General features: G+C 42.8%; 1 protein-coding gene across 1 annotated transcript in view; it reads right to left on the bottom strand.

Moving 5' to 3' along the window:
* The window catches only part of CSMD1 (CUB and Sushi multiple domains 1), a 1,564,948-nt gene that overhangs the window by 313,843 nt on the left and 1,228,702 nt on the right, over window positions 1–22,403 (bottom strand). The window contains exons 21-22 of the mRNA XM_077771883.1: window positions 20,582–20,751; window positions 15,718–15,874 (exon numbers count right to left, since the gene is read on the bottom strand). Coding sequence (XP_077628009.1) covers window positions 15,718–15,874; window positions 20,582–20,751 — 327 coding nt within the window. The remainder of the gene's footprint in view (window positions 1–15,717; window positions 15,875–20,581; window positions 20,752–22,403) is intronic.

Below are 22,403 nucleotides of genomic sequence, written 5' to 3'. Positions count from 1 at the left end.
TGTATTTAATTCTTGACAAAATGAAAACAAAAAAGTGAGAGGAAGCAAAGGTGCCCACACGGCAACATCTAAACGCCCCGAGCGAAAGAAGTAGAACGGTTGGCCAATGGAACGATCCCACTGGAAGAGCAGCTGAGAACCCCTAATCCGATGGCCCGGGGCCCAGGGACAGGAGGACTCCTAGGGTGGGAAATGAGGGACACCTGACCACTTTCAAATAATGTCCAGACTAAGTCCATTCTCGAGTTCACTTTCCTTTACCTCGTCCCCCTTCTGTTCCTGAGTGTTAAATATGGATGGTAACGCTTCTTTCTTCCTGCCTCCATATTATTGGGATTTTTATAAGAAAGAGGAAAAGATTTATGAAAACACACTGAGCTATTCCTATGCAAACTTTGTGTAAATATAAGGGATTGCCAACAACACTGGGATTTATGGCTGCTGTTATTAGCCATATGTTGTTACTTTTATTATTCCACAACAAATAAATACAAAGTACTTGTCAAGCCATATGCCAGAATGTATCACCTCAAGCAATGCAGCAAGGCCATCAATTTTCAACAAGCGACAGTCACAACTGGACCACTGCTCCCTTATCGCGGCTTTAGGGGGAAGGGTACCATTCCTCATTTTCCATATCTCCTTCTTTCAAAGAATTTCTGCGCGAGTGACTGCCACGCACTGGCCCGCCTGTGACTTGTGAGTGCCAGCCCGTGATCACGCAGCTTCCCTCTGAGACGTAAGTGGCGTGGACCACCTAACTCGAGACCTGCACGTACAGTCTCCCGCTGCTGCGTGGAGATGTGACGCTTGCTGGCCGGGAACTTTGACACACGTGGTGAGAATCTCATGTACAATAAACACCATGAAGAGTTCATCTGCATTTACTTTTTTTTAATTGAATTGAGTACTTCACTTTGTTTTGCATTTGGGTGTTCCTTTCCAGTGTGTGCTACGGCGTTTCTTGGCCAGAGCCTTCTGGAGACCCAGGTGAAATGCATTCCTGTCACCATTCTGTCCCCCCACTGCTGCCCCTGCACCCAGGCTAACCGCCTGCGTGTGCTTCCACACTGCTCATGGCTTCCAAACGACACCTGTCCTTTTAGACCAAATTCACCCCAATCCTGCTGAGGCTTCCCTAGCTATTCCTCCTGAGTGCTCTGTCCTTCAATTTCTCATGAATCCTACAGCAAAATATGTGACCATTTGTGTGCTGCAAGGTTTTTATTCTATGTTTTCCTGTGCATGGAGTTTATCACTCCATCTAACAACTCGCCTCCTTGAAGACAGGGATGGGAGAGTGAGTACTCTGTTCATTGCATCAACTAAGGAAGTTTGAAACTTAGAATAGAAACACCAACATGTATTCATGTTACTAAGGTTCTTTGGCGGTTATGTTAACTCTAACTTGTTAGTGACCGCTTTTAATTCAGATCAACTGTTAAGCTTCTGGAGATTTCCAAGTGTTATTAAAATCATGAAAATCGTTGCTTATCTTTTAAGTGTTCATATGTTCTAATTTTTACAAAATTTGGGAACATTTAAAAATAATATTCAATCAGAAATATCCAGTTAATGAAGCTTTAAAAATGGATACAGAAATATTATTTAACCAGCTTTGAACAGAAGAAGCTGACTTTCCAAAGAGGGAGTGCCATCAGCGGTCATGTACTGAAGTGGAAACATGTAATAACATATTTATATAATGAAATGGGTATCTCACAGATTTATTTCCAAGGGATTATTGCATGAAATTCAATACAGAAGTCTTCAGCTTTATGAACATAAAACGGTGTTATTTTGGTCACAGTGGATTTAGGTTGATGGCACTAAGATGACCGACAACAGATATTTCAAGCATTTTTGAGAGCCTGAAAAGTGAATAGGTTTTGAGTAGAAGCAGAAAATTTCCCTTCATTTCCTAATGAATTATTTGTTCATTTGTACTTTTCACTAGAACCAATCTATTCTTTTAAGTCTGGGAATTCATCTTTTATATGTAAAAAAAAAAAAGTTTGATGATTAAACATTCAAATTAAAAAAGAAATAATAAACATGAATGAGCGATTTCTTAGCAGTTATTTTAATTATCATGCAGGGGACAGATCAGCAATTACCTCTCCCAAAAGTTCCACTCCATACAGATCTTACTTCATACCGATATGTGTTAACTATTTCTAGAAGTTTCCACAAAGAGAGCTATTTTATGAGCATATATGCTACCCCTAGAATCTTATTATTTGGCTCAACTGATGTTTCACTGACCAAGATGTGCGATGTATCAGATTAGAGCTGTAGAGAATCCTCTGGACACCTGACTCCCTGTGTGCTTGCCTGACAGGTAGTCCTTGAGACTGGAGCCCACGGCCCTTGGGGCCAGGCGGGCCCACCAGCTATAGACTAAGCCCACGCCCACCTAACTCCCACCTCCACGCTCTGCCATGGACACAACGTTCCTGCTCAGTCTATTTGCTGTTTGGTAAAGAAAACAGGTTTCTTGATTACCGTAATGATAAAAACTTATCTTAAGGAATCCTACTATTCCCAAATAAGTCCCCTGCTTTCATTATAGAGCTTAACAGCCTTGACCCCTACATCAGCATCCGACTCAGCCTTCAGCCACAGTTGATTCCTTTTATCTCCTTTTACAATTCAACTCATCAAAGCCCTATAAATGAAGAGGTTTTTTTTTAAAGATCTGTTGTTTACATCTTTACCTCCCTCACCTTCTTCTTAGTGGCATTACCTCAGAATTAGATTACACAACATCTAACGGGCACATTCTAACTTCATTCACATCTCCGATCTATGCTACATATGGAAGCAAGATTAAAAACCTAATACCGAGCACCGAGGGATGTCAAAACTTTATTATCCAAAAATAACATCTAATTCTCTTCCACTACAAATCTACCATCCCCATTTCCCCAAGTCAGTAAGTAGCACGCCCAGAGCCCACGGACCCTGGAGTCAACTTCAGCTCCTCTTTTTCTCAAGCCCCCCACACAAACTGTCACTTACCCAACGTTTTTAGGAAGTTACAAGGTAAACTTGTTGAAATTATCACCAGAAAAATTGTATATCCTTTCAACAGTAAAAACGTCTTTTGATTGTTTCCAATGTCGTAGAATTTCAGAACTAGGAGTGTCCAAAAACAACGAATTATTTATAGGAGAAAAGGGTGTGCAGCCATGTGACAGATCACACAGCTGACAAAGGACACAGCTAAGACACTCAATGCTGGTTTCCAGAGACACAGGTGGGTGTATTCCTTCAGCTTCACTGTCACTAGTAACTTAACACACTGGATCGTGTGGATGCACTCCTGTATTTGCCACAGACTGGTGGGAACTGGATCCCTTCAGAGTTTTTGCCAATTCCAAGGTGAAAGTTCCAATTTTTTCACATCCTCATGTAAGAGCTTAGTGTTGTAATTTAACAGATGGGATTATGCTCACTTTACTGTTTTCTGAAATGTTTACTTTGTTTAAAAATGGGGGAAAAAGACTCATTTGATTATCCTGTAGAGATCTAAACAGCCTTCAAATGTCTTGATGTCAAAAGTCAGTACACTGTAGGAACATAAAAATTTTGAATCTGAATAGACCTTTTGGCATTTATTTTCTTTTTACAGAATTATTATGAATGCCATAATACAGGAAAGAAAAATCGAAATCTGAGGTAAACTGACTTGTGATTCATGACCCAACATTGCCTCTCTGACAAGGCAGAAAAGTCTCTGTGAATCTTATCTTACCATGAGTGACCTTCTGTAAAAACAATGTATCTATGACTTTGACTAATACAATAGTGATTACTTTTTATTTTCCCTAAAGAAAAATGGAGCAAAAATTCTGTCATCTCTCTTGCCATAAAATGCTTGATTTTATAGCATTTGGTGATATCATCCATCAGCCTCCATTTAGGTCGCTCTCAAGTCATATGCTTTCAGTTTAATCCTTATAATTAAATTATTTATGTCACCCTTCTGGAGACTCTTTTGTCTTTCTCAAGGTACCGGTGGCCAGCGATATATCTGTCCGTTCCAAACGATGAATATAAATACCAGTGTGTGTCAATCAGCTAATTGTCACAGAATATCAGGGATAATTAATTATAAAACAAAAATATAATTCACAAAACTAAAACTCTGGAGAAATCCTGTAAAGGTAAGGAGAGACTAGTGCAGGGGCTCCTGGGGGCTCAGTCGGTTAAGCGTCCGACTTCGGCTCAGGTCATGATCTCACGGCTCCTGAGTTCGAGCCCCGCGTCGGGCTCTGTGCTGACAGCTCAGACCCTGGAGTCTTCTTTGGATCCTGTGTCTCCCTCTGTCTCTGCCCTTTCCCACTCGCTCTCTCAAAAATAAATAACATTACAAACATATTTTTTGAAAGAAGAGACTAGTCCCAGCTACCATGAACGTGGGAGCTGCTCGGGGATGTGGAGGTCTGCGACGTGGGCCACTGGGTGACCTATGGTCCTTGTGAGGCGATTCCACGCTGTCACAGGAGAGAGGCCCGGGAAGGTCTCACTCGACTGCTTTTAAACACTGTAAATGCTGTATTTCGGTGTTTATGATGCTGTACATGTTAGTAAGAAAGCAGGACGATAAAACATCCGATTAGAAGGCCAGGACACGATTTCACAGCCTTCCCTACCTCTCGTTTGGGTCTGACATTGACTAAATCAATTAAGCATCACCTTGTGGCATTTTCCTTTCTTAGAATGGTCATGATCACACTTTGCCCTTTCCTCCCTCCGGGAAATGGATGAAGATTTATGTGTGGCTTCAGGGCAGCCTCCCCTTGAGCCAGCATCTGGTGGGAGGGGTTGCTGCTCCAGAGCTTGGGGCTCTGACAACGACTCGTCCCCAAGCCCGTTTCTGAGAAATGCCATCACGCTTGGCTCTGGTATTTTCTTAGTGATGTCTTAACATAATTAAGCATTATCTTGATTTTTGTCTAAAAGTGTACATGTAAAAATACAATTTTCTAATGCAAACCGAGAATCGTATGCTTGGATGGGGGACCAGGGACTGTTGTTTTATGTGCTGTTCCCAGGTACAGGAATGCCTTTCCTCTTGACCATGCCTGTCTTGTTTTACAATAAATACAGACTTCCTTCCAGGCACTTCCTAGCAGCCTGCCTGTCTATTGTATCTGAATTACATGGACGGCTGTTTCCATTGTGATATTTCCGTTGAAAGTCATTCTATTTTGAAGAATGTATTATACACACTATGTTTCTCTAGGCTTTCCTCTCTTGTAGAAGCAGAGTAAAAATGCAACCTTCAGAATTCTTACCAGAAGGTGTAAGCTTATAAAAAAAAAATGTATGGATATGTCTTAATATATTGATAAGAAAGGTCTCCAATAATGCGATCACGTAAGTACAGAGTCTGGGCTTGTCACACCACTGACATTACAGTTTTCTCTCCTTGTTAATACTGTCTTTTTTATACCAAAACAAATTGAGTATGGAATTTAATTTTTCACTGACTATACACTTTTAAAAATCATGTTAGTTTGAAGCCCATTAGAAATAGTTTTTTTTCCCCCCTCTCTTGTCACAGCTGAGAGTCACGGCTCCGCACTTGATAAGAACTCATGGCAGAATTGTTTCAACAGTGATGCCCAAACTAAAATAAACCAAACATAAAAAATAATGAAGTTAGAGGTACATGGCTCATTTTTCTGGGAAGAGACTTAAATATAGGGGAATGCAGAGATAATTTTTAGATTAAAGCAAAAGGAAACTGTCAGATTTAAATGTTTAGAGCTTTCTAATTGTTTTCTCTTCTAAGCAGGTCGTAAAACAAGTACGTTTTGTGGTTGGGGCCCCAGCACCACGTCCTACATTGACCCTTCCGTGTGCCATGCACAGTCTACTAGACTTCCGTGGAAATTCACCTGCACTCAAAGCCTTTGACGAGGTCACTTTAACACTCATGACCCTAAAACACCAACTGAAGTCACAGACAGGTGCATGCTTTGGAGATTTGGGCACCTAAAATGAAAAGACCAGGGGTGCTGGGTGGCTCAGTCAGTTAAGCAGCCGACTCTCAGCTCAGGTCATGATCCCACTGTTTGTGGGATTAAGCTACACGTCAGTCTCTGCACTGACAGTGTGGAGCCTGCTTCTGATTCTCTCTCTCCTCTCTCTCTCTCTCAAAATAAATAACATAAATAATAATTTAAAAAAAAACATAAAAACAAGAATACCACCGAATCCATGACAATACATGGTGACTTTGTGACCCGCACTGTTTGCAACAATAGATCCTTAACTATTAACTCAAACATGTCCTCGAAATTGAAATCTTCATGGAGACAATCAAATTGTATGTTTCCTCTTCTTAAAGGTCTGCTTTATATCTGCAAGTCTGTGCACACACACAATGTTTTTGAAAATGGAATTATCTTGGGGCGCCTGGGTGGCTTAGTCGGTTAAGCGTCCGACTTTCGCTTGGGTCATGATCTTGCGGTTCGTGGGTTCGAGCCCCGCGTCGGGCTCTGTGCTGACTGCCAGCTCAGAGCCTGGAGCCTGTTTCAGTCTGTGACTCCCTCTCTCTCTGACCCTCCCCTGCTCACGCTGTCTCTCTCTCTCTCCTAGAAATAAATAAAACATAAAAAAAAAAAAAAAGAAAATGGAATTATCTGAAAAAGAATCAAAAAACAAAATTCCTAAAGAGGAAACTGTGGGGGACAGACCTGCATGTGACTCCCGGATGCCCACCTGAGTGTGACACTGATGCCCATGGAATCCTCTCCCCTTCCGGAGCGTGGGCGGATCTGTGGCCAAGGTGAGACAATGCTGTAGCCCAATGGAGGCCCCAGATCCCACAGGTGATTCTGAGTTAGTTGAAATGGACATGGTCCTGGGTGCCCCTGACTCGGTCACACAACCGTCAGATGGCAGTCCCCCAAAGAAGGCCTGGGCCTCCATGACAGAGGGCTCCCTGCTGGCCCCAGAGAGACTAGCAGCAATGCAGAGCCCCGGGAGCCTGGCCTCATCCCGCTGCCGGAAGGAACCCCGTTCTCCCCGCACCCGCTAGGAACTGAAGTCGCACACGGGCTTTGGGTGAGACCAGCTGGATCATGGCACCAGAAGAACCTGAGAGAACCCGGCTCCCCAGCCCCGGAAACTGTGAATAAGAAAGTGTTTTATGTCCTTAATGTGTGCGGTAATTTGTTACACAGCAGTAGAAAACCAGGGCACAAAATAACTGCCTACTACTTTGAAACTCGGTTATAAGATTACCTACCAGTTAACTGTGGGGAAAAAACATGCTAATTACATTTTTCCAGCAGTTTTATCTGCTGGATTAATGGCTACCTGAGAACAAACCCATGCTCCATAAACCTTTTTTTTTTTCTTTAATGTTTATTTTTGGGAGAGAGAGAGATAAAGCATGAGCAGGGCAGGGGCAGAGAGAGAGACACATAATCTGAAGCAGGCTCCCGGCTCTGAGCTGTCAGCACAGAGCCCGATGCAGGGCTCGAAATCACAAACCGTGAGATGATGACCTGAGTGGAAGTCGGATGCTCAACCAATTGAACCACCCAGAGACCCCTACATGAACCTTTCTTTTCTTTTTCTTTTTTTTTTTAATTTACACATTTGCAAATCTCACATGTTCTCTAGGATCACACAGGAGATGGCAACACCACACAATTGATTTGCCACGGTTTTAAATGATTTTCTCTTTTAAGCAGGCTTCCTGCCCAGCACAGAGCCCAATGTGGGGCTTGGACTCTCAACCCTGTGATCAGGATCTGAGCCAAGGTCAAGAGTCAGAATGCTTAACCGACCGAGCCACTAAGGCTCCCCTTGCTAGCCGCAATCTTAAATCTTACTGAAAATAAAACAGAAATATGCCAGCGTTAGTGTGGGTTTATGTGTAGGCTGGTTATTTTCTCAGCCCCTTCCATTCTGTCCTTGGCTGGAGCACAATTATAAATACTTTTACGAAGTACTCACTGAATGAAACATCACTTGGACATGACTTTTTAGACTATGCTACACACCACAGAGACTGAGGATATGATGAACACTGTTCTTCCCACAATAAGGCCAAGTTTACTTCAAAACAGCAGCCCTTATACACATACAACCAACAATGTTTGGGAACTTTGTGAATGCTTTTATTGTTTATAAAATTCGATTCTAGACCTTACCCTCCAGAGTGACCATTTAAGTTACACAGATTTTCCAAAATACAGTTGTTAAAAAAAACCCAGAATCAATTATGAAATGAACACAGCATTGTGCATGTGAATCTCATTCACTCAGGGAGGTAAGGTCAGAAGAATTTCTATCAGAAATGGAAAAAAAAATGGGCAGATCTCACTACACACACACACACACACACACACGAAGGGATGGTTGTGTTAGCCTTCATGTGGTGATCATTTCAAAATACATATGATATATCGGTTCATCACCCTAAACTCACAAAATGACATCTGTCGATTAGAACCCAATAAAGCTGGAAAAGAGCCGTAGGGCCCCTGACATAACCCAGCATGTCGGCCTCCACAGGCTCCGTACCGACACTGCAGGGAATTAGCTCTCGTTATCGTCCGTGATTTCAGGGACTCGGGATGATAGTTTCTGACTTATGCTATTCTTCCCCGGCCAGTTTGTTTTCAGTAACTGATTGCTCACGGTGTCTGTGTATACTTCATGCCTGCAGTATTTCTGACTTGTTTGGAAGCACGAAGGTGACAATGCTTAGTATTTCATTACTGGCCTTGAGAATCTATTCGCACCCGGAGCTGCTCTCTCATTTATAATAGCATATTTAATGTTGGTGTCATTTTAATTCCAGCAGCATGTTAATCCAAGGTGACAGCTGTGTAAGCCCAGGTCTCCGGGTCTGATTTTCTCATCCGCAGAAGACGCTGTAGATTGTTCACAATCAGTCACTGATGCCAATGTTCCCACCTCTCAGTGACTCTGGCAAACAGAATGAGCAGGGGCTACCACCTAGGAGGGTGCGAATGGGTGGGCCCTCGACAGAAACGGGCAGCCAGCTATGGGCACATCCTTTTGCTTCAGATTATAGTTGTGAAGGGACTTGAGATTTACCTCCATGTTTCTTAAACAAATAAATTCAAGGTGGGGACACATTTTAAGAACGTGAAGAATGGAAGTCTGCNGACAGAAACGGGCAGCCAGCTATGGGCACATCCTTTTGCTTCAGATTATAGTTGTGGAGGGACTTGAGATTTACCTCCATGTTTCTTAAACAAACAGCCTCCAGAGGTTTGGTGGTGAGGCAACAGTAAGGAGAGTCCCTGCACGTTCGGGGTCCCCATCTCCCCCTGAAACCCGGCCTTCTGTGAGTTCTGGGGACCCAGGGCTGAGCTGCCCCTGGAATCTGGACCACATGTCTGTTGCTCTCTGTTGCGGGACCGTAGGATGTGACCTTCCAGAGCAAGGGCTTTTCTTTCTTTTTCTGTACGAGAATATTTGGTACCAGAGAGCCGTATGGACCAGAAGCCTACGCGGCGGGCCTGGTGTTCATCTCCCAGCAGTCACCTGCCTTTGGAATGTTCCTGTACTCACTGTTCTTCCTCATCTACTCCACAAATCAGAGCTACTTTTTGCTCAGTATTTTAGAGAGGTCTTTGAATGTGGGCTCCCCACTCGATGGCCTCTACTCTAAATGTCTGAAGCAACAGAATGGGACTTAGAACAGCCAAGAACGTAAGCCTCCCCAGGAAGCCCACCAGGCTGGCTCACAAAAAGACGAATCTGCCGGACCAGGTGCTGCTGCGTCAGCATATCCACAACAGAGGCCAGGTCAGAAGGCTGCTGTGACTTGAGGGTAACGCCAGGATGCCAACTTCCTAACGCAAAGTGATGAGTGGAGTCAGTCCAGGTACCAGAATCCCTATGTCAACACAGATAGGTCACTCTTTCTACAGGGGAGCCACATGGACACCTCCGTAATAACAAGAATACTGCCTGGTAACCAAGGAATCAGAGCACGTGAAATCAGGCCTATTTAACACACCTCCAATACACTGGTTTCCCCAGTGGAACTGGACCATAACATCTACTCACTTAGGCTTCTTTGGCAGATATATCTTGGGTACTCACTGCAATTTTAAGATCTATCTATCTGTTCTTCCATGACTACAGCCACCCCACACCATCCAAGCCATTCCTTGTTAGTTGTTTTTTTTTTTAAAGATATCTATTACATGTAATTGAACGACACGATTTGTGGGTAACAACTAGATGTCCGTAAATGCCAGCGAGCAGTCTTTGTCCTTTATCGTCAAGCTGTCAAGCCTCTCCTGGTGGCTGATGGCACAGAGAAAGCCACTCAAAGCCGCTGTGATCCTCCAGGACCTGACATTCATGCCGCTGCCAAGTGGCCATTCTTCCATCCCAGACTCCCACATAATTTCACCCCTCAAATACTACTAATGGCACTTCCTTGATGTTGATCTCTACCTCTGCCTAGGTCTTAAACTTCCATAATCAGGTTCCTGCAGCCAACCGTGCTTTTACTTTTCTCCTCGTCACACATCCTCCCTTCTATCCAGACTCCCGTATTCATTATGTCATGAGCACAAAGGTCACATCCATCTCCGCACACCTTCCCTCAAGCCTGCCTCCCTCTGTGCCAACCCAGGTCAACTCAGGTGATCCTCACTTACTAAGTGGCTACTGAGTGACCTGGTGCTGCTCAAGGTGATGCCCCACCTCTTGAGAACCTCAGATTTTACTGGTGTGAAAGCAAAAGATGTACAGACAAAATATAAGAGGTTTTGAGGATGTAAAAGAGCAGACAATTCTGCTTCAGGAAGCTGGACAGCAAGACAGCTTTTATGTAGGAAATGGCATTTAAACTTAATCTTGAGAAATGAAGAAAGGGTATCTAGCAGTACGGAAAGAAAATTCTGGAGGCTTCTACTGTGATTCCAGCTTTCAATGATCTCTCATTCTTCTGGAAAATTCTATGTGTGTGTGTGTGTGTGTGTGTGTGTGTGTGTGTGTGTGTGTTTGCATGTGTCTTAAAATATAAGAATCACACACTATCATCTATGGACTATAGTTTATTTGGGGAAAAAGAAAAAACAATATAAAGATAGAATGTATTAAGGGCCAAAAATAACGACACATATTGAGGGTCAAGTCAAACCCATCAGTCAGTGTGAATCAGGGCCATGAACCGACTCCTACCACGCCTGGAGGTCCATTCCAGGGTTGAGAATATAAATATTTAGATCACATTTCTATTAGTGTTTCATAGGTCCTACATGTGACTCTTGTAAGCCGTTTATTATAAACAGGAAGCCTGCCTTGCCTACTCTGACTCAATACAGTTAAACATTCAGTACAGAGCCAGTCACTGGACAGCTGCTGGTTAGTCGGAAAGTAGACCCACTAAGACAGCCCGGAGGTGTTTCTCTGAACTACAGTGATTTTACTAAACCCCCCAGGAAGAGAATTTCTGTTGAGCTGCCATGGGGGGTTTGTTCGGTTCCCTGTACCCAAACAACTAAGCGCATACCATCCAGAAAGCCCGTGCCCTTCCGGACGCCTTGTGGTCAGGTGGTTCTGAAGAGGGACTCTTCTGGGAACATCCTTCTGGAATTCTAAAAAATGTTATACGTATTTTTGAAAGAATTCTGAATTCAATACAGGATTTTTTCCCCAGACTACTTGTCTATGATAGTAGTTGATGAAATATTTAGAAAACATAGTAATCCACTGTCAGTGCACTTTTTCCTGATACTTGGAGAAAACAGCCATCGCCAGGACAAAGCAAAACAAAAATGCTCAAGTTACATGAAGTGCAATTCTTACTGCCCTGAGAGGGCTCTGGGGAAACTTAGAGCTTTGTGGAACACAGACAGCTTGAATAGCAACAATATAATCTAAGCTTTGTGTCCTACATATCAGGCATCTGTCCAAGTAGCAGAGGATAAAAAAATAAAAAAAAAAAGCAACACCCATGGTCCCCGACGTCAAAGAGCTTACGGGTTATGTTTGCGTTTGACAAAATTATAGAATTGGAAGACCATGATCCATTATGAAAATAAATAAATCTGTAGGGGCGTCTGGGTGCCTCAGTCAGTTAAGGGGCCAACTCTCGATCTCAGCTCCAGTCATGAGCTCCTGGTTCCTGGGATGGATACCCATGCTGGGCTCTGTGCTGAGCTCAGAGCCTGTTTCAGATTCTCTCTCTTCCCGTCTCTTTCTTCCCCTCCCCTGCTCTGTCTCTCCCCCTCTTAAAATAAATAAACTTTAAAAAAAAGAAAATAAACAAATCTCTAATGAAAAAGGAGTGTTTTGTAATAGAGGTAACTGTATTTCAGTTGCATGTGGCCCTAACTTACTACTCAGAAACCTGCGGCTGCTGAATGCAACACATTTGTCCCTAGTGGTCTCAAAGCCACCTGGCTTTTCTTCCTCACCAATCAATGCCTCTACATAGATAAACAGTTAGTCAACAAGGTGGGGTCAGCTAACAGCCGTGAAGTCAAGTTCATCCACAGTTCCAGGCCTCAGTCAGTACCTCTTCCAGACAGGAAACTTCAGCAAACACTCAAGGATGTGGAGACTCAGTTTCCAATTTATGAAGGAGAGTAAAGGGGGCTCTTTATCAGGACACAAAATCACCAAGATGGTTAAATTAGAAGGTGGGAGAGAGTATGCTGTAGATACGCAAGGATATACAAATATCATTTGCATCCACTTCAGAAACGTGGGGATGTTTACTAAGCTATATATTTACTTTCTGCTGACATTTTTGATCCACTGGTGTGTGTAGATTAATCATGGATCTGAAACATTTAAATATGAATGTCTCCTTAAATAATGCAATTAACTATCAAGAGGCAATTACAAAAGTCTTTTGAAGTTAGCTGAAAGTGCCTTTACATAGTCCTAAGCTTTAATAACTGGCTCAAAACATTTTATAATCATGCATTATTTTCAAGCTATCTTTTAGGGATGGATATTTGATTCAGGTATTTGATCCCATTGTGGGAGCTTGGGGTTTTTTAAACTCAATTACTTTGTGTTTAAACCTAAGAATTTAATGTGAAGTTAATATTATTTTGATTATAGAGCCATCAGCACCACAAATTCCATATTAAAGCTGTGTTTCCCAGATGGCCACGTGATCTGGCTCGAGGTCAATCTTGCAAGCAGAAATTGCATACAGGGTGCAGCCGTGTTTTGTAGGTGACAGCAGAGGGAAAACGGGCAGAAAAGATAATTACTCCTGCCAAATAGGTTATCCTAAGAACTAAATACCAATCATTGCCATTAGTTTTCCCCTCAGAAACTCAGAAAGTTGGTGCTATGTGAAAAAAAAGAATCCATATGATTAGAAAGTGCCCATAAATAGATCCACAGATTCAAGCTTTCTCGAAGTCACCCAGAAAAACAGGGTGGTGTAGCAGAAGGTCTTCAAGCCAGGCGGGATCCCTTGTGAAACATGGGGTTAGGACAGCCATGTGATGCCTAATGGACGCTGAGAACAGCACCCTGAAGCGGCCCTCTTGATGTGCGGAGGTGGACGTCATACACAAATGAAGCCCTCAACTTCTAATCTCAAACCAGTCACGTGTTTTTGGGACATGATGGCCCTTCTTAACTGCTATTTGGGGAAAAGGGAGGGAAGTCAGGATTCTGGAAACAGTAAAGGGACCCTGTCCTTGGTGACAGACTCAGTTACTCGGAATCCCACAGGGCATGTGCTTGCTGCTGGCTATCCTGTGCACAGCCATGAGGATGGAGGGACAAGGGTTCAAAAACCGACAGTCACTCCACTTGGAAATGGCTGGAGAGAAAACAGGCAGCAGAAACGAGGGTGGAGAAAGCAATGAGATGTGAATGAGGAGCAGAGCATGATACGTTCTCTCTGAAGCAGCCGTGGGAGGGAGCCCCCGAGCTTGGTGACTTCCATACTTAGGGCGGTAGTGAGGACAGGGACATGGACACACACAGGGGACAGTGGGAAACACAGGCCAGTGCTTTCTTGTCTTTGCTGACAAACCGGAGCAGGACGCGCGAGCTGTCACATGAGCTAAGGTGACCACTGAATTGGAGGGACACGCCAGATGTGCATGGAGATGCTCTTTAGTTACCATGAACCGGAAAGTTACCCAGGGAGTTTTCAAACTCTTTTCCTTCTCAAGTATCCAAAGTTCCCTAAGACTCTAATAAGACACGTGTAACAGCTAGGAAGTGGGGATGAATGCGTGTGGTAAGAAAACAGTCTATGCAAATGCTGATGGAAAACTCAGAGTGGAAGAAAGAAAGAGATTGCAACAGTGTTCATCTTAGTGTGAAAGCAAAGCCAAGGCTTTACAAGAAGTCTCTGGAACTTGCTGCAGAGTGAAATTTTGAAGAGTCAAACTCTAGTAACAAAAACTGTAATTATGAATTGACCGTATAATGCCCCTACTACTAATTTATTGTTAAAATTAATATACTTGCTGTTTACTGAATCTTGTAAAGGGTTATTTTCATGATAATGAAAAATTGTTTTTCTCATCTCAGCTACTCTACTTCTATTTTTGCTCAATGTCTTACAAGCCTTTCCCTGTAATTTTGCCCTCTAAGGGGGATTTTAGGCAATTAAATTTCCTTTGAGGCACCTGAATTAGTTCTGTGTCTGGGATAATTATTATCATTTCCAGGCCTTCATTTGCTTATCTGTCAAATAAAGAAGTCAATCTTGATGATCACTAATAGAATCCCATGCTAAAAAAAATCCAAAATTTTATGTTTTTTTGGCATGACATTTGGTGTAATAAAGATTTTTAATCATCAGATTAGTGACAGATTGGGTTATCTGGTACATTTCATTGATTACATAATTTTAATTATTTACCCATAGCTCATGTTTTATTCTACTTGTTTGGGACTATAAGTGGTGGAAGTAACAGTGATCATATTGCAAATATCTACTTTTGAAGGCACGGTCTCTTTTCCTCCTTTTTTTATATACTTCTTCATCTTCTTCATATTCATCTTTAAAAATATGTTTTGTACCTTGGTTGGTACTAATCAGGGGGCCCTACAGGACATGCTTACAGCCAGAGGCTCAGGTCCAGGCCTGGCTCTAGCAGCACAGACACCTAGGATCTTTGGCAAATCCTGGACTTACCGTGTTTAGTTTTCTCATGAGGACGTGAATGGTGCTAAGAAAGAGGTTAGTACATGGGTTGTTTTATTTCATGACATTTATACATAGTCTACGTGACTATATATATTACACACATGTAACGGACATTCTATAACACAGAAACTGTGATATGTGTATCTGTAGATATAAGAGTAGAGCACTGACATAGGGTAGACATTCAAAGATATTACTACTGATTACATCAAACTTTCATTCCAGATCTTTCCTACATGCAAATGTGAATCTTTGTCAATGCATATTATGTTATAATCAGATTTTTTTTAAGCTCAGAAGCTCTTAAAAGTCATGATATTTTCTTTTCAGGTATGGTCATTTTCTTCTGAAAATGTTAATACGCCTAAAAATATATATTTCAAACCATCACATCTGGCAACATCTCTAAATGAAGAATTAAATAGCAATCCAATACACAGCAGGGAGACTAGAGGAAAAAAATATCAGTATTTAAAATGCATTAGCTAAGTAAAATAAATAAANGGTAATTGATGAACCCAAGAAAATAAAACACTGAAATGATGACATCATATGCTACTTACTCGTATAGGTGAGCTGGAAACCCTGGTCGGTGTCGGACCCGTTGGTGTTGAATTCCAGCCACAGGTGATTGGAAGTGCTGTTCAAGACCAGCCCCATCAGCTCATTCTTAGTGAAGGACCCCAACGGACGTGATGAACTGTCTTTTCCATCATAGACCTGAGAAGAAGTCATGGTGTGAATCCCCGTTACTTAATTCTGTTGGCATGTTAGCCATTTTAACAAGAAATTCAAATCTTCAAAGATGTGGTTTTGTGCAGTGCTTGAGAAAGGTATACAGTTTACTGAAAGCCAAATGCTAAACAGTCTTGTTTTGTTAAGTTGCATCATGACCATCAACATTAAAGACACACGGTTTCATCTGTGGTCAGCTCATTCTACCTGGATCACTTTACCACTCCTTCATATGTTTACTTAAATACTTTTACTTGCATTTCTAAGTTCCACTATTTACCTTTCTCCCGCTCCCTCAGAATCCACTTCCCAAGGGTGAAGGGGTGTATACTGTTTTGGCCACCACCTTGTCTGTCAACTATCATGCAAGCAATCAGACACCCCTCTTATCAGAATGTAATACAAGACTGGACAAGATGTGGAAATCTTGTAACATTCTGCAGTCTTTGCGCCTGAGGCGACTTTAGTCTCGAGTCAGTCGTGGTAGAATAATCCGTCCTGTCACAACATCAGAGACATGTGTTGTCTTCTTCTAGAACACTTTGTATTTGACGTTACCTTCCTAGGTGGTTGTGAAGCACGGCTGTTTAAAAGGAACATTTGAAATATGTGGGAGGCAAGTGGAGAGGCTTGGTTTTGTGCGGATGTTAGAGGTAAGGGAGAGGGGGTGATCCGGGCTGCATCCCCCACCTGCACTGAGGTAGCCCCTCCCCCCCGGGAGTGGATGAGTGCCAGCTCATTTCCTCAGTGGGGACTGAGTCCAACAGTTTAGGGCCCAGACCTGCGGGGCAGCTCACAGGAGCCTCTTCCGCTGACAGAATGGACTGGATTTGCATTTCAAAAGTAACTGAGCATTGAGGCCCCAGACAGCCCAGTGGAGTGTCCAGAATAGAAAGTACAGGGGCAAGGTGTAATCTGCTTGCCTCTTTGAACTAACGCGATGGTTCATAGCAAGGAACCATTGGTGTGAACAAAGGTTTTATGAAAGAAAGACTGAATATGTATTATAATGGAAAATACCCAGTTTTTCTTGATGAAAGAAAATCTTAACCAAGTAAAGGTCATGAGAGTCCTCAGTGGACCCCTCCAATGTCTGTTTAGTTCCTGTTGTCCTCCTTACATGGATTCATTCTCACTTTTCTCCTCTCAACTCCCTTCTAATAAATGTTAGACGGTATACCTTGCTCAACAGACTTACATGTGCATACACACTCACAAAAGAATGCATTTGGAAAAATTAATTTTATGGCCCATTATTTTATTCCTTTCCAATTCAATAAGTACTTGTGTGAGGAGTAGAATCAAATGCCCCACTACTTCTCAAGAAAGGCCAGCAAAAGGCTATCACAGAAAAATCATCGCTTGACTTACTATATGGGTTCATCAGACACGGCGTGTCTGTGACTCCAGATTATCATGAGTTTTAAGTCCAGAGGAATCTGGCTCAGAAAGTTGTGCAGACCTTGTGAGAAAGCTCTGGTCTCACAGCACATACCACACAATTCTCTGTAAGTCACAGAAACCCATGGAAATGAGGGGTATGTGAGCAAGGAGACACTCATGTAAGCTCGATCCTGAGAGTTCTGTCCATAGTCACCTCCGCTGGCCTTGACTGGGAGCGTCCCACAGATTAAACAGGTCATCTGGGCAGCGTCCAGCCACCAGAATCCTCAAAGTGACAGCCACTAAGCATGAATCATCGCAACACTGAATTATGGGCTTCTCCCAGACAATAATTCTGTCACGTTTGTCTACACTGCCAGCAATAAGCTCTGCGCCTGGCAGTGGGTATCTCAGGAAGAAGAAGTCACACCCCATGCGGGACAGTATTTGCTCAGCCCCCTCAAGTTGCAAATCTGTNTTCTGTCACGTTTGTCTACACTGCCAGCAATAAGCTCTGCGCCTGGCAGTGGGTATCTCAGGAAGAAGTCACACCCCATGCGGGACAGTATTTGGTCAGCCCCCTCAAGTTGCAAATCTGGATTCAGGTTCTCCATGGATCACAAACGACACCCGGATGGTATCAGAAGTCAGAGACTTGAGTTTTCATTCCAGTGAAATCAGGGGCCAGCTGCAGTAGTTCAGCACAACACTGCTCAGTTACACGCCCGCGTCTTTCTGCGGTGCTGGAGAACTGCTCCCAGAGTCTTGTCACCACAAGGATGTAACTCTCTGCAGCACAAATGCTCCTCTGACGCTGGCATTTAATCCCAGCCTCCACCCAGAGCGAGATGGCCCAGTGAGCAGATGATCGCCGGGTAGGAACCCTCAGAGTCCTGAGGGGCAGGGCCGAGGGGTCCTGGGGTGGGGTTTACAGGAGCGATTCCCAAAGGTCATTTCCAAAATTACCTTTGGGTTCCATTATATACTCCTTTCATGACATCTCATTCAAGCTGTATTTCTCTTGCATGCTTTTTCCCCCATTTGAAGCAAGAAAACCTGTTTTCTGTACATGGAAATCCATACATAAAATTTTGGTCTTTCTTACTGGATCATAGTGTGTATGAAGGAAAAATGTGAATAGCATTTAAAGCTAAAAATAAGAGAATTCCACTTGAAATGTTTTTGACACGAGATCTGTATTAGCATAGTCCATAAAGTTTATGCTTGCAAAACATTTAGGCATTTCAGATGATTGACAGTTTCTCTGCAATTAAATGAGGTAAACACGGTTTTTGTTTTTGCTTTTTGTTATAATCAACAACTTTACAATGCGTGCAATCGCAAATGAACATCATCCGCTTCTCCCGCGGCAATAATATTTACCAGTGTTCATTTTGTGCATTTTCTTTAATCACTCACCTGCACCAAGCATAGTTAATTGTTACTTCCAAGGTTTCTGTAAAGGCTCACTGACTTATAAATTTGAGGTTATCAAAGAATTCAGAAAACAGTTCCTTACGACGCAACTTTATTGTTTTTTGTTTGNTTAAATGAGGTAAACACGGTTTTTGTTTTTGCTTTTTGTTATAATCAACAACTTTACAATGCATGCAATCACAAATGAACATCATCCGCTTCTCCCGCGGCAATAATATTTACCAGTGTTCATTTTGTGCATTTTCTTTAATCACTCACCTGCACCAAGCATAGTTAATTGTTACTTCCAAGGTTTCTGTAAAGGCTCACTGACTTATAAATTTGAGGTTATCAAAGAATTCAGAAAACAGTTCCTTACGACACAACTTTATTGTTTTTTGTTTGTTTGTTTGTTTTAACATGGGTAAGAACGTACTAGTTTCCGGCCTGAAAATCCCTTCTTAATTACAGAGCTTCATGACATCAGTATGAGCTTTTAAGAGACTATTACAAAAGAACAATGATAATAAACCTAGTCTTCTCACAATGACATTGAAATAGTCAAGCCTGGACTTTGGAGGCAGAAAGGCACTTTAGACTTTCAGTGCCTCTTAAGTGTGCACGTAACAGCTAGCGAGGCCAGAGGGGATCCTGGAGGGACCCCTCTTAAACTGTTGTGCAAATGGATGACACACGAGAGGTCATTAACGGTCCCCTCCCCACTGACTCTCCACATCTCCTCCTGGTGTTGGCAGCGTCAGGCGTGTGGAGTCTCCTGAATCTGAGGCACAGCAACACGTGAATCCATGTTGTAAACATCACTGGAAAACCCTAGAACTTCAGAAGGGAATGGAAGAGAGGTGTCTCTCTCCTGTCACACATGAGCTGTGTGCCCTCGGCGGGGTGCTCACTCCTCAGTGGACCGAGCAGGGAGATAGATTGGGTGGTGTCCACCATTAGCCTGATGAGCCTCTTTGCATATTCTCGCTCTACAAATGTCCCCTCCCTGGCCCCCAGATCCTGCAAAGTCCCGGGTTTTCTTGGAGAGTTACAGGAGATGTGAGGAGTGTATCAGAAGCTTTATGACTCATGGGGCATTTAGAGGTAGAGCCAGGCTTCGTACATCAACGCAAGACGTGAATATTCCTGGAATCCAATCCTGTTGCTCTTTCCTCCTGCAGTCCGTCTACAGGGCGGGTGGTGTGCTGGGTCCTACACCAGGAGCATGTGCCCGAGGCTCTGGTGCTGTACTGTCTGGTGCACAGCACCCTTGTTCCTGGTCCCATTCTAAGAATGTCCCTGTGTCCCGAGAACACAGCTCAGACTTGCCCGCTGAAATCCTGTCTGGCCCGGCAGGACTTCTCCACGTGAGCACTGCTTTGTGGCCTGGGGACAGGGACTGGGCTTGCGCCCACAATCACATCAAAATCTCTCTCACTCAGAGTGTTGTGACCACATCTAATCATTGAGAAGGACTATGGAAAGTGTGGCGTTGGGGCCCCACCAGCTTTAATAATCACGTTGTGTGCTCGGCGGGATCCAGGACACGTCCACCGAAAGTATATTATTTAAAACTCAAAACATCCCCCAAAGATGGGCATCATCGTGTGTTTTTACACATAAGGAAGCTAAACCTCACAGCTAATCTGCCCAAGACACACAGCTAATAAGTGTTAGATCCAAGACTGAAGCCTAAGATAGATCAAAGTCTACATTCATGCCACTAAGGAACAAGGCTACATTCTGGCTTCTCAAAGCAACTGGCTAAGTAAATGGAAAAAATTATGTTTATCTAAATATGTATTAATATGTATATCTCTGTGTATAGATGAATAGATGGTTGATTTTTTCCTTGAGAAGAAGAGATGGAGTCACATTAAAGATTGTTTTTACCTTCAGAACGTCTCCTTCAAACAGCTGGAAGTTCCGTGCTCTGAGATGGACCCCTTTGCCTGCTTCCGTTTCTATCTGATAGATACACTCGTGGTTATTATCATAATTAGATGGGAAATTTGGAGACAGCAATGTTCCTTCATTTCCTTTGACACTCGCTCCACATTCAGCTAAAAGAAATAGGATATTAAAAAAGAAAGAATTGAAAAGCGGAATGACTGATTTTAATACATAAAAACTCTACAGCCATGACGGTCCTCCCCTCTCTCAATGTATGCTTCTAAGTAACATTGTTTTCGTGGATCGGTGGCTTTTTAAAATTTTTACTGTTTACCAACTGGACAGGAAATATTCTCTATTCATCCATTTTCAAGAAGTCTGATTTATTTTCATAGCGAACCTCTTACTCCAGCATGCTAGCCCACAGAGCCATCTAGAGTAAAATCGCTAGCCCTGAGCACACCGGCCATGTCACAGAGCATCATACCCCTCTCCATGTCTCATTTCTGCCTCAGGAGATGTCCCTGCCAATACCACTGTGGCAGCTCTGTGGTACTAAAGTAATTCCCCTATATTTATATTTCCCGGCATCAATCAGAACACATTTAAAAGGGATCTAAAGACAAATAAAACCACTGAGCAGCCCACTTCTGTGACACAGAACCGAGCTTGTCTGCCTTCTATCTCAGGGCAAAAGGACATTTGGTGGAGGTAAATGTTATTTTCTTCTGCCATTCTCCTGAGGAAGGCAAAGATAATTCACTTCTAGATCCACATTGCATAAGAGAATATTTAATCAGGGTAAAAATAAAAATAAATATAGCTCTTTACTTTGTCAACTCCGAGAAAGTCGCCTAACCTCTCAGCTCGTCTTAAAAACAAAAGGGTTAGCTGAAAGACTCCAGCTTTAAAATCTTCTAAGTCCAAAATCACCATAAAATAATAGAGGTGCCGTATGTGTGTGTGTGTACACGCGAGTGTGTGGGTGTGTGTGAGAGAGAGAGAGAACAAGAGAGCCCCACCAAATTCTGCACCAAATAATTTATTGGCCAAATTATGTGGCAAGGGCAGTGATTTTTAAAAACTCTGAACAAAATAAGTATGAGTTTGAAGAATAATGGTCAGGTTGGAAAGTGAAAATCAGGGAAATGCACCATTTTAGTGGAAGTGAGGATGAGAGAGAGAAGGGACTCACAATGTGTGATTTTGTGCGGTGTTCTGTGACTTTGACAGACATCGTCTGCGTGCCCATTTTCATTAATTGTGATGTTCTCTAACATCTCCATCTTCCTCTCACAATTAAGAAAATCAGCTACACTTCTAGCCTCCCTGCTAGAAGAAAACTGCTAGAGATTTAAGATTAGCTCATATTGATTTGTACACTTGGATCTCATAATGTCCCCATGTAGGAGGGTTGGGAGAAAATCAGGAAGATTTTCCAAGAACTTGGGCTCACCTAACCCTTATGTAGTCTTTTTTTTTTTTTTTTTAAGGTTGATTTATTTTTGAGAGAGAGAGAGAGAGAGGAGAGAGAGCGCTCACCCGTGCATGAGTGGGCAAGGGACAGAGAGAGCAGGAGACACAGAATCCAACTCAACGAGCTGTGAGATGATGACCTGAACTGAAACCAGAAGCTTAATCAACTGAGCCACCCAGGGCCCCATAACCCTTATGTATTCTTAAGTGAAGACACAAAGTCAGGCTTTGCTCGGGAGCAAGGGAGGACAGTGTTGAGAAATAAACACAAGGAATGGGTGACCCAACAAAATGGCAATGGGATTTCAGGATATTATCTTAGAACTACAGACATATTTATATTATT

Source organism: Crocuta crocuta, unplaced genomic scaffold (assembly GCF_008692635.1).
Source record: "Crocuta crocuta isolate KB4526 unplaced genomic scaffold, BGI_CrCroc_1.0 scaffold111, whole genome shotgun sequence".
NCBI classification, from domain to species: Eukaryota; Metazoa; Chordata; class Mammalia; order Carnivora; family Hyaenidae; genus Crocuta; species Crocuta crocuta.
This window is presented reverse-complemented; position numbering and strand designations above follow the sequence as displayed.